At 40.4% G+C, this 17,112-nt stretch overlaps 1 protein-coding gene across 1 annotated transcript in view; it reads left to right on the top strand.

Annotated features, from left to right (window-relative positions):
- AHCTF1 (AT-hook containing transcription factor 1) overlaps positions 1–17,112 on the top strand; it is a 99,375-nt gene that overhangs the window by 60,081 nt on the left and 22,182 nt on the right. The window contains exons 25-29 of the mRNA XM_025403705.1: positions 7,285–7,435; positions 7,725–7,832; positions 10,714–10,906; positions 12,383–12,577; positions 13,237–13,663. Of these exons, the coding sequence (XP_025259490.1) occupies positions 7,285–7,435; positions 7,725–7,832; positions 10,714–10,906; positions 12,383–12,577; positions 13,237–13,663 (1,074 nt within the window). The remainder of the gene's footprint in view (positions 1–7,284; positions 7,436–7,724; positions 7,833–10,713; positions 10,907–12,382; positions 12,578–13,236; positions 13,664–17,112) is intronic.

Below are 17,112 nucleotides of genomic sequence, written 5' to 3'. Positions count from 1 at the left end.
TGCTGAGATCACGCCACTGCACTCCAGCCTGGGAGACACAGCGAGACTCCGTCTCAAAAAAAAAAAAAAAAAAAAAAGAAAGTTCATTCTGGTTTATCTGTAATATAAGTTGTTGGCCTGTCAGGAGATGGTTTTAACAAAGTAGGTGACTAATATTTTACATAGGGTTTAGGAAGAAACCGGCTAAATAGCAGGAGGCTGTGAAAAGGCTGATAGTTGATTAAATTTCTGTAATCCTGGGAAACTCTCTCTCTGTTTACAAATTTTCTCCCTGGAGATACGTCACTCGTCATTCTTGAGGGCTGAGAGATGGAGGTCAGTTTTTTTTGTAACTTTTTAATGTTGATCAGGGATGCGTGTCTAGGGATGTTAAAGGAATGAACATTTTTAGATGCTAAATTTAAATATATTTCAAGATCTCAGGATAGGTTGTAATGGCTGGTATTGTTGTAATAAGAGCAGCTATAGTTGAATTTTTTTAAATTTGGAAGATACAGATTTTATTGAGAGGTTCAAGACGTAGGGATAAGTTCATGTTAAACAGGGTGAAGGGAAGGAATCCAAGGCAGCCTGGCAGTGGGGTATATATTTTTTTGGGTGGCCGTTTCATGGCCACCATGTCAGGTTGGTTAGAAAAATGAGTCACCACCCTTTTTAGTGGTCCTAGCATTTGGAAAGTGCTCCCCCAGCTAGCTATTTCCTGCCATTTATGGGACAGATAAGTCAAAAGGTTTAGCAGGTTAAGCAAGGCTACAGTGGGAGCAGCAGTCACTTTTTGTTTGCTTAGCATGTAGAGAAATACATGCCTCAGAGGGACATGTATTTGTCTGAAGATAGAGACATTTAATAGTATGTTATTTGGCTTTAGGTGTCATCTTTATATAAGGGAGACAGAGGCCCACATCAAAGATAGTCTCAGTCTCTTTAGTCAGCTGAAATTTTATCATAAGTTGTTGTCATGTCTACTTGTATATACTAGAAACTGGAGTTTGGCACTCTTTGTCGTGAGTTTTATTTAGTGGGTTGTCTCTATTATTAAAAAATATTTTAAAATGCTAAATATTTTAAAATACTGTTTTTAATATTGAAATATGAATGGTGATTGTGTCAGGACAGTAGTGAGTTGTATTGAGGTGGCAGGTGGTAGTGTCAGAAGCAGCAGCCAGTGCCTCCCTTTTGGGTCAGACTTACTACACTGACAATGTCACTTACTACACTGACAATGTCAGTGTAGTAAGTCTGTGTTGAAAGAATATCATAGTGCCTGTATATTTGACCTACAGTTGAATAGTTTAGTAGGACTTACACAGTAAGTAGTATTTACTATAGATGTGTTAGTCAAGGTGACATAAGGAACGTTTTTGTGGAGGGGATAACTGCAGGAAAGGGGAGCTTGCTCCAGTTTTGTGGGGTGAAAATGAAGTTTGAGGTCACCACAAATTGCATGGCTTGGACAAGCTAGGCTTGTGGGTGTCTATCGTATATTCAGTATTGGGACAGATTCTTTCCCTTTGCTGTGATGCAAGAGAAATCGACTAGTGTATTGTCTCTAGTATATTTAGTACTGGGACAGATTCTTTCCCTTTGCTATGATGCAGGAGAAATTAACTAATGTATTGTCTTTCCAGAGACCGTCAGTCACAGTAATAAAAGGGACTGAACAGTAGAGGGAGAAAGAGTTTATTTTATTTATTTTTTTTGTTTTGTTTTTTTTTTTGAGACGGAGTCTCGCTCTGTGGCCCAGGCTGGAGTGCAGTGGCCGGATCTCAGCTCACTGCAAGCTCCGCCTCCTGGGTTTACGCCATTCTCCTGCCTCAGCCTCCCGAGTAGCTGGGACTACAGGTGCCGCCACCTCGCCCGGCTAGTTTTTTGTATTTTTTTTAGTAGAGACGGGGTTTCACCGTGTTCGCCAGGATGGTCTCGATCTCCTGACCTCGTGATCCGCCCGTCTCGGCCTCCCAAAGTGCTGGGATTACAGGCTTGAGCCACCGCGCCCGGCCGAGTTTATTTTTTATATGGTAATTTATCACCAGTTAAGATTTTTTTATTTTACAGAAGAGTAATGAGTATGGAGAGTTCTGTAAGGGGGAAAGTTTGAATATATCGAGTATGGCAAGGGCACGTTTTACTTAATGTGTAATATTCCTTCCCCGGGAGTCAGAGACTGGCTTATAGGAATAAGTTGAACCTAGTAGAGCCTGATCTGAGGGCTCTGGTGCAGCATCACTCAGGAATGATGGTTTTTAGGGTCTGAGCCCCTGAATTTTAGGAGAAGAGTGAGTGGTTAATAGCACATGGTCCAAACAGAGTTCAGTTGGTCCGGAGGTGATTAGGATTTTTGAATCTTACGGTGAACCCGGTCTGTAGGTTAATATGGGTGAAGCTTAACCTCAGTGGGAACTAGTAGACTGTGGTTTCACATATTTTGAGAGTTTGTATGTTTTAAAATCGACAGCATGTTTTACTGCCCTCTCGGTCTCAACAGCAGCTCACGTTGAAGGTTCGATCATGCCAAGCAAGCTCTTCTATATAGTAATCGGAAAGGGCCAAGTCCCACTCCCTTTCAGCACCCGTGATAGTGTGATGGGAAGGAGCTTTAGTCAGTTTTTGAGTTCCCTGGCATAGTTTGGCTAGCATGACCCTTATGGTGTTATTACTATGCTTGACCTCTCTAGATGACTGAGATTTCTTAAGTTGTGTGTAACCTCCTCTGTTAAATTTCCAGGGCAGAGGACACCCCCTGAGTAACTTTGTAAAGGAAGGCAGTTCTGTTGTCACTCTGGATTGGTCAGAGTAAGCCAAAAACCCCAAGACGATGTCTTTGATTAAAACTCTGACAACCTTGTTTGTCTTTTTGTGTGTGACAAGAGAAGGCTTTTATTTAGCCAGTAAAGGTGTCTACACTAGTAGGTACCTGAAGTTTTCGGGTGCTGGGGCATCACTGTAAAGTCTTCTTGAGAGTCTTTTCCTGGCATGCCACCCCAGCTGACAGCTTAGGTTAGTAGAGTCCCAAGGGAGCCCGATCTGGGTGTTATGTTGTACAAATTGGAGACACCTGTTAGATCCTTGATGTTTTATCTTTTAGATCAGGTATCTTTATTAACTAATTGCATAAGATTTGTTTTGTTTTTTACCATGATGTGATGATCTATGACCATATTTAGTTATAGACCACCCTAGGTTTTTGGGAATCTAGATTTTTTTTTCTTTTTTTTTGTCATTAATAGTTCATCCTTCTGAATCTAAATGTGGAAAATACCCTTCCCATTTGGCTTTAATTCCAGAGATGAACACTTGTGGAGTAGGATGTCTGGGATCAGGGTCATTTGTAAAGTTCACATGTTTGGGTTGTCTTTTTAGTAGCTGTATCTTTAGGTTATTATTATTTTTAATAACCTCAAATTTTTATTTTTTATTTTTTTGGTGACCCTGGCAGTAGGCCACCGCTACCCTTTTAGGTAACTGTCCTGCTGCCTCTAATAGCTGTAATATTTTTAATATGATTAACCTCCTTATTGTCTGCAGTCAGGAGGCCTCAAAAAAAAAAAATGCACTGTAGGCATGGATTACAGAGAAAGCATACTTAGAGTCTGTGGAGACGTCCTGAAGACAAGGCTCTGTCTAGTCAGGGATTGTGGGCTGTTCGCCTCCTGAACTCCAGGTGAGGACAGCGTGTATGCTTTGTTTTTCTCAGCCCCTTTTTATGATGTTACTCTGATTTACAAACAAAGACTTTGTTAACTTCAGAGTTCTGAAAGGGTTTGTTTTTTAGGTCCTTTTGAGGAGAATACATTTTACCACCAGTGGTTGAGGATTTGTGTAGGGGCAGTTCCTGATTTTAGGTCCTGTTGAGGAGAATACATTTTACCACCAGTGGTCGAGGATTTGTGTAGGGGCAGTTCCTGATTTTAGGTCCTGTTGAGGAGAATACATTTTACCACCAGTGGTCGAGGATTTGTGTAGGGGCAGTTCCTGGGAGGTGGGCAGGAGCATGGCAGGGTTAAGCATCTGGCACACCTTGATGTGGCTGCCTCTTAGTTTAAGTTTCTGTTGTAACATCCTCCCCTCAGTAAGCAAATGGTGTCTCTGTTTTTAGCACTCTGGATAACTGAGGACCTAGACCATTAATGTCTGACCCATGGTTTGTTTTTAAGCTTTTCTCATTACTAGGCAACTTGTAACCACTGTCCTAAGACATGGGGGCCATTTCATGGCCCCCATGTCAAGCTGGTTAAAAAAATGAGCCACCACCCCTTTTAGTGGTCCTCGCATTTGGGTAAGTGCCCCCCCCCGCTAGCTATTTCCTGCCATTTATGGGACAGATAAGTCCAAAGGTTTAGCAAGTTCAGCAAGGCTACAGTGGGAGCAGCAGTCACTTTTTGTTTGCTTGGTTAGTTGTTCTTAGTTTTTTGAAGGCTCAGTTGTATTGTTTATCTCATTTAAAAGGGTCTGATTCCGGCTCTTGTAGCTTTTTATAAAAAGGCTTTGTTAAAATACCCAAATTGGGAATTTATATATGACAGAATCCGGCCATTTTCAAGAATTTTGGGTTCTGAGGAGGCGGTATTTGATACACAACCGTTTTCCTGTCCTGGGAAAGACACCCGGTCCCTGAGAAAGTAAATAGCCTCGGGCTTTTTTTTTTTTTTTTTTTTAAGGTTTTATACCCTCTTTTAGCTAGAAAGTTTAGGGTATTTTTACCAGATTCCTCTTTAGAGGAGCTAGTAATTAAAATACCGCTTACGTATTATACTTTTCTCTTTTAAATGTGAAATTCCCGTAATCCCTGGAGACCCTCCATCTGTTTACACTTTATCATTTCAACACTGTAGATTCCATCTCAAGAATCCACTTGTTTGTCTATCTGTAAGAAGCAATTCCTCATTTATTCATGTTTTATCATGAGATTACAGCAATTTATCACATCTTTAGTCTGTTTTTGTTTTTTTTTTGTTTTTTTTTTTTTTTGAGACGGAGTCTTGCTCTGTCCCCCAGGCTGGAGTGCAGTGGCGCGATCTCGGCTCACTGCAAGCTCCGCCTCCTGGGTTTACGCCATTCTCCTGCCTCAGCCTCCAGAGTAGCTGGGACTACAGGTGCCCGCCACCACGCCCGGCTAATTTTTTGTATTTTTAGTAGAGACGGGGTTTCACCCTGTTAGCCAGGATGGTCTCGATCTCATGACCTTGTGATCCGCCCGCCTCAGCCTCCCAAAGTGCTGTTTTTGTTTTTTTTAAGAGACAAGGTCTTAGTCTGTCACAGACACTCTAGTACCGTGGCATGATCATAGCGCATTGTAGCCTTGACCTCCTGAGCTCAAGTGATCCTCCTGCCTCGGCTTTCCGAGTGGCTTAGACTACAGGTGTGTGCCACCATGCCTGGCTATTTTTTGTAGAGAGGGCCTCACTATGTCGCCCAGGCTGTTCTCAAACTCATGGCCTCAGGTGATCCTCCCACTTTGGCTTGCGAAAGTGCTGGGATTACAAGCATGAGCCATCATGCCTGGCCCAGGCTCTGCTTCTTTCTAGTTGTCTTGCTCTTTCCCCCATATCTGCGGTGGTTTTCTCCACTGAAGTCTTGAAGCCCTCAAAGTTATTCATGAAAGATGGAATCACCTTCTTCCAAACTCCTCTTATTGTACAGTTTGACTCCTCCCAGGAATTAGGAATGTGCTGAACGGCATCTAGAATGGTGAATCCCTTCCAGAAGGTTTTCAAAGGACTTTGTTCAGATCTCTCCTCTGTGACAACTGTAGCTTTATGAAATGTATTTCTAAATTATATCTTGAAAATCGAGATGACTCTGTGATCCAGGGTTACAGAATGGATGTTGTGTTTTCATGCCTGCTAACAGCATTCGTCTCCCTGTACATCATCAGAGCTCCTGGGTGACCAGGTGCATTATCAGTGAGCAGTAATATTTGAAAAGACTTTTTTTTTCCTGAGTAGTTCTCAACAGTAGGCTTAAAATATTCGGTAAACCATGCTGTCAACAGATGTGTTTTCATCTAGGCTTTTTCCATGGATAGAAGGCAGGCATAGTAGATTTCCCATCATTCTTAAGGGCCTTGAGATTTTTGGAATGGTGATTGCTTTTAATTTAAAGTCATTGAGTACATTAACCCCTAACTGCAGAGTCACCCTGTCCTTTGAAGCCAGGCATTGACTTCCCATTCATGTGTTCACTGAAGTAGCACTTTTAATTTCCTTCAGGTTCTTTTTTGCATTTACAACTTGGCTAACTGGCATAAGAGGTCTAGCTTTTGATTTAAAGTCATAGACATGCGACTCTTCCTTTCACATGAACACCTGAGGTCTTTGTAGGGTTATTTGTTGGCTTAATTTTTAGGTACTGTCGGTCTCAGGGAATAAGGGAGGTCCTTGGGGAAAGGGAGAGACAAGGGGGAACAGCTAGTCAGTGGAGTAAGTACATGCTGTTGAAAAAATGGTGCCAGTAGACTTGCTGGACACAGGGTTGCCACAGACCTTCAATTTGTTTAAAACAAAACACATGGCTGGGCACGTTGGCTCATGCCTGTAATCCCAGCACTTTGGGAGGCCGAGACAGGTGGATCATGAGGTCAGGAGATTGAGACCATCCTAACTAACACGGTGAAGCCCCGTCTCTACTAAAAAATACAAAAAGTTAGCTGGGCATGGTAGCGGGCACCTGTAGTCCCAGCTATTCGTGTGGCTGAGGCAGGAGAATGGCGTGAACCGGGGAAACAGAGCTTGCAATGAGCCGAGATCGCACCACTGCACTCCAGCCTGGGCAACAAGAGCGAGACTCTGTCTCAAAAACAAAAACAAACAAAAAATACAAAAATTAGCAGGGCATGGTGGCGCATGCCTGTAGTCCCAGCTACTCAGGAGGCCGAGGCGGGAAAATCCCTTGAGCCTCGCAGGCAGAGGTTACAGTGAGCCAAGATCATGCCACTGCACTCCAGCCTGGGCGACAGAGCAAGACTCCGTCTCAAAAAAAAAAAAAGAAAAAAAAAATTAGCCGGGCATGGTGGCTATGCGTGTAATCCCAGCTACTTGGGAAGCTGAGGCCAGAGAATCGCTTGAACCCAGGAGGCAGAGGTTGCAGTGAGCCGAGATCATGCCACTGCACTCCAGCTCGAGTGACAGCAAGACTGGTCTTAAAAAAACAAAAATTATATATATAATTTTTAGCTACTCTTACCACGTAATGTGTGGTTGTTTTTTGTAATCATTCTTTCATATGCTTTTATTAAAATCCTGTTTGTTAGAGATGCAGTTAATTCTAACATTCTTCATTTTACAGTTTCTAGACCCAAGCCATTATCAGCAGTTCCAAAGCAAGTTGTAACAGGAACTGTGTTGACAAGATCTGTTTTCATCAACAATGTGTTATCTAAAATTGGAGAAGTCTGGGCAAGCAAAGAACCTATAAGTAGCACCACACCTTACAATAGGTATGTTTTCTTACATGTTTCATGGTCATGCTGCTTGTTAATCTTTACTGGACATCAGCATCCACTCTCATTGCCTAAGTTTATTAGTGTTAGTGTATGTAAAAAAGATAAACTCTGTTTCTTAGAAGAATTTTTAAAAACCTTTAAAAGTGAAATGTTCATTGTTATTTGTAAGCAATGCGGAAATGTACAAAGTAAAAAAAAATGAAAACCCTTTGTTCTCCTATCTAATCCACTTGTTACCAGTGCTCCTTGTGATACATTAGAAGTTAAATCTTTATTTTTGTAGTTCAAAAATAGAAGAACCATCTCCTATAGTGTATTCGCTCCCAGCTCCAGAGCTGCCTGAGGCGTTTTTTGGAACACCAATTTCAAAAGCATCACAAAAAATTTCTAGGTAAGAATTTATTAAATCATTCTTAGAGACACAATGTTAGTTGGTAATTACAATTATAATTTTTAATTATCTTTAACATTTTATAGACTATCTTAAATTATTAAATGAATATTTTAATGTTTGCTTTTTATTATACTTTGGGCAGCAGTAATTTTAGGAAATTTTACATCAGGTAGTGTACTTAAAACATTTGTTTAATAATTTCAGACTGCTTAGTGGACAGGAGTGAAGTTTGTCTCATGAGCAAACTATTAACTTACTTTCCTTGTTACCTCCTTGTTACTAGACCTCTAAATGAAGGTTGTTTTTATACTTAGTTACAAATTAATCTTGGGTAGCTCACTGAAGCTTTCTTCTGTTCAGCATTGCCTACTAAAATGTCTTGTGTTGCTTCAGATGCAGCACTTTTACATCTTACCTGTGGTGTTACAAAAATAGTTAACTTGAAGTTTTGTATCCAAGATGAAATTGTGATTGCAAGTATTTACTTACGAGCATTGGTTAGTTGAAAAGTGTTCATAATTATCTACCACAGAGAACAGAATATGTATCTTAATGTATTGATTATTCTTAATATGCCCAGGATCATTGCAAATTTTTTATTGTTTTATCATGGACAAAATTACATTGTTTAAAGTATTTATAATGATTATAGATAATCATTACAAGATTATCTGAATTTTTGATACTAAGAAAAAGATACTTGAGGTAAGATCATAGAAAGAACTGAGGCCAAAAGTATAGAGTGTAATAATAGACATATTTTAAAGGTTGAAAGGATTTTTAATGGCCTCAGGTCCTTAAAGAAGTGTTATGAGAATTTTTTAAAGCCAGCATTAGCTCAGATGGAAGAGAGCCAATTGGGTTTTGAATATTTACCTTACGTGTTTTTCATACTGATTTTGCATTACTGGGTAGACAGTATATCTTGCAATGAAATACAGCAAAATAGATAACATCCGTGGGTACATCATATAGTAAGGCTAAAGTGCTAATTTATGAAATTGATATTTTTATGTGATATAGGATGCATTCTTTATATGGATTATAGTAAAAAATATATTAGCTCTAACAAGTAAAAAGTTACATAAATCAATTTTTTAAATACCACTGTAGATTTTTGTATATAACCTTGCAGATAGTAATGACATCAGAAAAGGTTAGTTCTGAAAGAATATTTGGTCTCAGGATTGAAGACCTGAGACCTAGTGCAATATTTCACATTTCATTTAGAAAATACCTTAAGAAGATTTTCCTTAGAAGCTTTAATGTTAATACTAAGTCTCGTTGATGCAGTTTTGCTTTGACTTGGTAGGTTGCTTTTGTTGCACAGTCCTTGCTTTTGAGAAGCAGTCATTCATAACTAGGTACCTTAACACAATGCAAACATTTAACAATGTTCCTTTGGGATAGCTCAGTATAAAAGTGAACAAACTATTTTCCAAGTTTGAATTGAATCCAAGTACAGAATTTAAATGCAAATGAGGTAGAGAAAGAAGAGAATCTAGAAGAAAAGAAATGTGTAGCAGCCTGATTGGATATTCTTGGTTTGGTAGAAATCTAAAAGCTGTGTTTGATACAGAATAACAAGTGGGAAGACCTTTAAATATTTCCCCACTGTCACCTGTGTGGGTCTACTGCCCTGATAGATAGAATGACAAAGAGGGTCCTGCAACTACAAGTTTGTATTTCTGGGCTCCAGAGCATACTCTGCTTTTCTGGTTATTCTCAGGTGAGCCACGTTGGCATTTGGGGGAAATAAAAAGGGATTGTTTTTACTGCTAGGAAATACAACCATAAGATAGACAGTTTATTAGGAAATCGAGAAAAGAGTGACCTGTGCAAATGGTCCACCAAAAATTACCACCTGAAAACTCGACTTTTGAGTTGAAATTTACCTGTATATTAAACTTTAAAACTTACTTGGATTATACATGCTCACCACAAGTAATCAGCGGGATCAGTTTTATCACTGGGACTGATCACATTACGGAAAACCTTGTAGTAGAGTCTTAACGTTGTACTTTGTCACCAAACTCACTGATTTGAAAAAGTTAACTTCTGGTTGTGGGGAGGGGCTGGTCAGTCTAGTCTTTATTGTAATCAGAACCATAAAGGCAAAATGAACCAGTTTTCATTCCATGTATTACATGTAAGTGAATGGATATTTTGCATGTTAATGAATTGTAGTAAATGAATTGCCAGGGAAGTTGTCCTGTTTTTCTTTAGTGTTTTAAATAATTGGCAGTTCATCTTCACTTGAAAATAGATGCTAGGCACATAGCGAGAGCTCAGTAAATATAGGTAAAGGGAAGGAGGACGACACAAACTCTTTTTAAAAATCAGTTGCTACATGCAATTCTTGTTTTTTTTTTTTTTTTTTTTTTTTTGAGACGGAGTCTCACTGTGTCTCCCAGGCTGGAGTGCAGTGGCGCGATCTCGGCTCACTGCAAGCTCCACCCCGCGGGTTCACGCCATTCTCCCGCCTCAGCCTCCCGAGTAGCTGGGACTACAGGCGCCCGCTACCGCGCCCGGCTAGGTTTTTGTATTTTTAGTAGAGACGGGGTTTCACCATGTTAGCCAGGATAGTCTCGATCTCCTGACCTTGTGATCCACCCGCCTCGGCCTCCCAAAGTGCTGGGATTACAGGCTTGAGCCACCGCGCCCGGCCACATGCAATTCTTAATTCTGTTTTGCTATGAATAATTTTCTGACTTTTTGAATGCATGGTGGCACTTTGGATTACATTAATATACTTGACTGAATTTGTATTTGCATGTGGCTGTCATAGTTACCAGTGAATATAGAGGTCTGATTAAATGGGGTACTAAATTCTTTTGGTTTTTCAGTATAACTCAATAAATGCACATTCTGATTACAGACTGCTAGATTTGGTTGTTCAGCCTGTGCCCCAGCCTTCTCAGTGTTCGGAGTTTATTCAGCAATGCTCCGTGAAATCTCCTTTGTACCTAGTATCCCGTTCACTGTCCTCAAGTTCGCAATTAAAAGGATCACCTCAGGCTATCTCCAGGACTTCAGAATTACATTTGCTTGAAACTCCTCTTGTAGTTAAGGTTAGTATTTATGCATCTAGCATTCACAATGAAACTGGATTGCTCTTATTTTTCAAGTAGCAAGGAGAAAAATAAGCAATTTATAACTGATACTTTTGGGGAGTGCTGGGAAATGCTTTAAGCATCTTTTTATATTTTCACATCTTCTAAAAACAGAGCTGATTAAATTTATCCCTTCCTGCTTAAAGTTAACAATTACATTATTTTCTTAAATGTAATGTAAGGTTCTGTGTGGTTATTGCAAATTTGCCTTTGTCATTTGTAATACTTTCAGGTTCTTGAGTTTGTTTTTTTTATTTTTACATAAGCTCCATTTCTGATATCATTATGCTGTTATTTCTTCTATCAAATGCTATTTAGTTCTTCGGTTTATTTGTATTTATTTAAATTCTTTGACTCCTTTGACAAAACTGTTACTCCTTCCTACTTTGGGTATCCCTCTTTAAATTGCCTTTTCCCATCTCATAAGTTATTAGCTGAGAAATCACAGCACTCAACTTGTGATATCTGCTAGTGGTGGTCTTTTTAAACCTTTCCATTTTAAAAGTTTTTTTTTTTAACATACTATCTTCCTAGCCCCTTGACTAATGTTCTGGATTGAAACCCAGAAGCTTTCTTTCTCCCTCACCCCTCCCCATTGTCCCTCGGTTCTCTGTTTGGATATCAAGCATTTATAGCGAAGCTAGGGAATCCTTATTTTTCAAGTTGAATAAAAGATACCTCAATTAATGCTCTTCCTAAAATAGTTATTAAAATAAGTTGAAAAGAAGATTAGGTTTCAATAAGTTAATACTCAGTATAGTATTTTTCTTCATTTGTCAAAAAAAAAAATCCACTTTGTATCCTCTGCAGCTAGGTTCAAATGAAATGAAATTGGAGTAATTTTATACTTGCTGCCAGAATAGTCTAGAAAAAAGAATTATGATCTTGTAACATGTCTAACAGAATTTATTATAATCTAATGGGATTCAGTAATTTGTTTACTAGACCTTTAGAGGCTAAGTTAAGTAAAGGAATTATCTAAATAAATTTACATGCTAATTTCAGATTATTTGTATTCATTATACTAAATCTTCAGAGGATTCTGATACATAATTTGGTTATTATTGGATTTGTGTGATGAAATTTTTTTTTTCTGAAACATACTACAGTCTTACTGTAGTTTTCTGTGATAGATTTGTATAATTCTATAATGTTAAGTAATTTATCTTACTAATTGGCACTTTTATTTTTTAGTTGAATTTAGGTTGGAAATAATGCTTTTAGAAAAATTATGGATGCAGTTTTATGTTTCGTAGACTTACATATAAAAAGCTCTGGAAGAATTTTGTATTTTCTTTGCAGAAATCCGGAATAAATATTTCTGTTGATACGTTAATGGAGATGAGAATATAACCACTATTGTGACTCAATTGACCCAGTCTGTTTTTATATAACCACTTTTCATGGTGTAATTCCATTTGCTCTTTACCATAGAAAGCTAAAAGTTTGGCCATGTCAGTTACTACTTCTGGATTTTCTGAGTTCACTCCTCAGTCCATCCTGAGGTCTGCTCTTCGATCAACACCTTTAGCATCTCCCTCTCCATCACCTGGAAGGTCTCCTCAACGACTTAAAGAAACTAGAATTTCATTTGTGGAAGAAGATGTCAACCCAAAGTGGATTCCTGGAGTGAGTTTGATAATAATTGGGAGAAAAGACATTTTTTAATAAGAATATATTAGCTCTGACAAGTAAAAAGTTACATAAATCAATTTTTTAAATACCACAATAGATTTTCGTATATAACCTTGTAGCTAGTAATGAAATCAGGAAAGGTTAGTTCTGAAAGAAACACTGGGGCCATTGGCTAAACCAAACACGTCATCTTACAGATAAATGGGGCTTGGAAGCACCAAGTTGGCTGTAGTCAACTAGATATATGGTGGTAGAATTGGGACTAGGATTCAAACCTCCTAGTTTTTAGTCCTTCTTTTATGTTTGTTTTTACCTTATACTGTGTTGTTTCTAGCTGGTTGTATATTTAGGAGGGTGTGTCTTTAGATCCACTGTAGATTAATAGGAACCTTCCAGTGACTGTTGGTCATCTAGCCTGTTCTGTGTTTTAGTCTTCTGAAAATACTGGTATATTACCAATTAGGGAAACATTAGCCACCATTAACTTTTATGTACCAGAAGAGAATGGATTTAGAATAAATGAATTTTTATTAAGGAGAAAGTTTGGATAAAAACAGCAAAGAAAGCGTGGATATGACTGGGATGGGTAGCTTAGGACTAGACTTAACTGTGATATTTATTAATTTTTTTGTTTTCAAAATCTTACTTTACAGGCTGCAGATGATAGCAAATTAGAAGGATTTACTACGCCTAAAAAATGTACAGTTCCAGCAGAAACTGAATGGCTGAAGAGCAAAGACAGGACCACATCTTTCTTCCTGAACAGCCCTGAAAAGGAGCATCAAGACATGGATGTGGGGCCACAAAGTCCAGAGAAACTGGATGTGAGCAAAGGAAACAGCAGCGTTTCAATCACATCCGACGAGACGACCTTAGAGTATCAGGATGCCCCGTCACCGGAAGACCTTGAAGAGGCTGTTTTCAGAGTCTGTAAGCCCAAAAGCTCTTCCACTGCACTAACTACGAATGTAACTGAACAAACTGAAAAGGATGGAGATAAAGATGCATTTGCGTCAGAAGTAACTCCTTCAGACCTGCAGAAACAGATGGGTAAGAACTCATTTCTGAATACTCCAAATTGTTATTAATGTCCCTCAATAAAGTTTATAATATAATTTTTTCCACCATAAGAAAAGCATCATAGCCAGGCACTGTGGCTAATGCTAGTAATCTCAGCACTTTGGGAGGCTGAGGTTGGAGGATTGCTTGAGCCCAGGAGTTCAGCACCAGCCTGGTCAACATAGCGAGGCCCTGTCTTTACAAAATAAAAATTTGAAAATTAGCCAGGCATGGTGGGAGTGTTCAGAAGTTTGAAACCTCAGTGAGCTGTGATTGCACCACTGTACTTTAGCCTGCATGACAGAGCAAGACCCTGTCTCAAAAAGAAAGCGTCAAGAGTTAAATATTATACGCTCACAGCGTTCTAGTTCCTAGACATAATGCACAGATCTTACTCTTTCAGCTTAAAAAGTGTGGCTTACCTTGCTTCATGAGTAGGTATGAGATTTCAGAGGAGAACTTAGGTGTTACATTTTTTATTTGGCCATGAAATTTAGAAAAGAATAATAGTATTTAAGGAAGGAAATGTAAGATGCCATTGTCTGACTTGAAAGTCCTTCCAGTAGCTATGAGAAATAACTTTACAGAACAAATTATTACAAGTTTTATGTATTTATTTTTTGGAGACGGAGTCTCACTCTGTTGCCCAGGCTGGAGTGTAGTGGCGCGATCTGCAACCTCCCCTCCCCCGCAACCGGGTTCAAGCGATTCTCCTGCCTCAGCCTCCTGAGTAGCTGGGACTACAGTCACCCCCCACCACACCCGGCTAATTTTTGTATTTTTAGTAGAGACGGGGTTTCACCATATTGGCCAGGCTGGTCTTGAACTCCTGACCTTGTCATCCACCTTCCTTGACCTCCCAGAGTGCTGGGATTATAGGTGTGAGCCACCGTGCCCTGCCAAATCGCAATTTTAAACTTATCCAGCAGTCTTACGTTTCTAGAATTCCATTCTACTCTCCGTCCTCACCTCCAAAATAATCACTGGATAATGAAAATAAATGTTCAGGCTGGGTACAGTGGTTCACGCCTGTAATACCAGCACTTTGGGAGCCCAGAAGTTCAAGACCGGCCTAGACAACAGAGGGAGACCCCATCTCTACAAAAATTTTAAAAAATTAGCTGGGCATGGTGGCCTGCACCTGTAGTCCCAGTTACTCGGGAGACCCCATCTCTACAAAAATTTTAAAAAATTAGCCGGGCATGGTGGCCTGCACCTGTAGTCCCAGTTACTCGGGAGACCCCATCTCTACAAAAATTTTAAAAAATTAGCTGGGCATGGTGGCCTGCACCTGTAGTCCCAGTTACTCGGGACACTGAGAGGGGAGGATTGCTTGGACGCAGGAGGTTGAGGTTGAGGATGCAGTGAGCTGTGATTGCGCCATTGTACTCCAGCCCAGGCAACAGAATGAGACCCTGTCTCAAAAAGAAAAAAAAACTAGTTCAGTGGCTCATGAATTTATTATCTTCATATTCTTCTACCTATCAAAAAATGTTTTGAGTTCCTAATGTATGTATTCCTGTTAGCTCCTTCTGTGTTTTTTCTGGGTGTTGAAGATCAAACAGTGAGTCAGGTAGAAATGGCACCTGCTCCCTTGTCACATAGAGTATGGTGGACTATATTGACAAACCCTTATAATCCAGTTTGGTTAACAAGAGGGCCAGGGGAACCCTAGTTAGGGGGAAAGACTTGACCTAGAATTGGTGGATCAGAAAACAGCCTATTTATGTTTCTTACCCTACACACAGTTTTAACAAGGTTATTTAAAGGTAACTCCTAACTCTAAAGCTGTAAAACCACATACTTACATAAAAATCTGCATCTTAAGTAGTTTAAGATGAGAGTCCACTGAAGTTTGTACTATGATATCTTTACTTAGTAAGCATGGGCATTATTAATTGCTCTAAGCGCTATGCCATAAATAGCATATGTCTAGAAATTTACACTGCCTTATTTATATGAGGCAGAGTCTTGCTCTGTCACCCAGGCTGGAGTACAGTGGGGCTATTTCAGCTCACTGCAACCTCTGCCTCCCGGGTTTCAAATAATTCTTTTGCCTCAGCCTCCCAAGCAGCTGGATTACAGGCATGCGCCACTGCTCGTGGCCTACATTGCTCTTTAGATGTGCCTTGTTCTACTAACATGTTTAAATGGTAGCTATTAAAAGAATGTTCATAGCATTATCTTCACTGATTATTCTTACAATATGAGGCAGTCTCAAATAGAAATCTGTATTTTTTTTTGAGACGGAGTTTCGCTCTTGTTGCCCAAGCTTGAGTGCAATGATGCGATCTCGGCTCACCACAACCTCTGCTTCCCAGGTTCAAGTGATTCTCCTGCCTCAGCCTCCTGAGTAGCTGGGATTACAGGCATGCGCACCCACACCTGACCAATTTTTGTATTGGTAGAGGTGGGTTTCACCACGTTGGTCAGGCTGGTCTCGAACTCCTGACCTCATGATCTGCCTGCCTCAGCCTCCCAAAGTGCTGGGGTTACAGGCGTGAGCCACCGCGCCCGGTCAGAAATCTGTTTTGTTTTTGTGGTGGGTGGAGTTTCATAAAACACAGACTGTAGAGTGAAGCAAGCTAGATTTGAATCCTAGCTCAGCTACTTACTGAGTACGCTTCATGAGCTGGGATAGGCAGTATAACCTTAGGCTTCAGTTTTCTTACCTACTTTCTTGGATGTTGAGGATTAAGTGAGTTAATATTATGTCAAACAGTTGCATTAGTGCCTGTTCAGCAAAAAGTGAAAAGCGAGAGGTTAAGGGGGGGGGCTTTTGAGCTAGGTTCAGAGAATTCAAAGAAGAAAGTGTTGGCCGGGCGCGGTGGCTCACGCCTGTAATCCCAGCACTTTGGGAGGCCCAGGCGGGCGGATCACGAGGTCAGGAGATCGAAACCATCCTGGCTAACACGGTGAAACACCATGTCTACTAAAAATACAAAAAACTAGCAGGGCCTGGTGGCAGGTGCCTGTAGTCCCAGCTACTCGGGAGGCTGCGGCAGGAGAATGGCGTGAACCCGCGAGGCGGAGCTTGCAGTGAGCCGAGATCGCGCCACTGCACTCCAGCCTGGGCGACACAGCGAGGCTCCGTCTCAAAAAAAAAAAAAGAAAGTGTTAGCAGTCTGATAATACAGCAGCAAACCTAAAAGAACAAAAAAGCAGACCCAACAACTTTTTTTTTTTTTTGAGACGGAGTCTTGCTCTGTCGCCCAGGCTGGAGTGCAATGGCCGGATCTCAGCTCACTGCAAGCTCCGCCTCCCGGGTTCACGCCATTCTCCTGCCTCAGTCTCCCGAGTAGCTGGGACTACAGGCGCCCGCCACCTCGCCTGGCTAGATTTTTGTATTTTTTAGTAGAGACGGGGTTTCACCATGTTAACCAGGATGGTCTCGATCTCCTGACCTCGTGATCCACCCGTCTCGGCCTCCCAAAGTGCTGGGATTACAGGCTTGAGCCACCGCGCCCGGC

The sequence above is a fragment of the Theropithecus gelada genome, chromosome 1, assembly GCF_003255815.1.
Source record: "Theropithecus gelada isolate Dixy chromosome 1, Tgel_1.0, whole genome shotgun sequence".
NCBI lineage: Eukaryota > Metazoa > Chordata > Mammalia > Primates > Cercopithecidae > Theropithecus > Theropithecus gelada.
The sequence above is the reverse complement of the archived record's forward strand: the minus strand, read 5'-3'. Positions and strand labels throughout refer to the sequence as shown.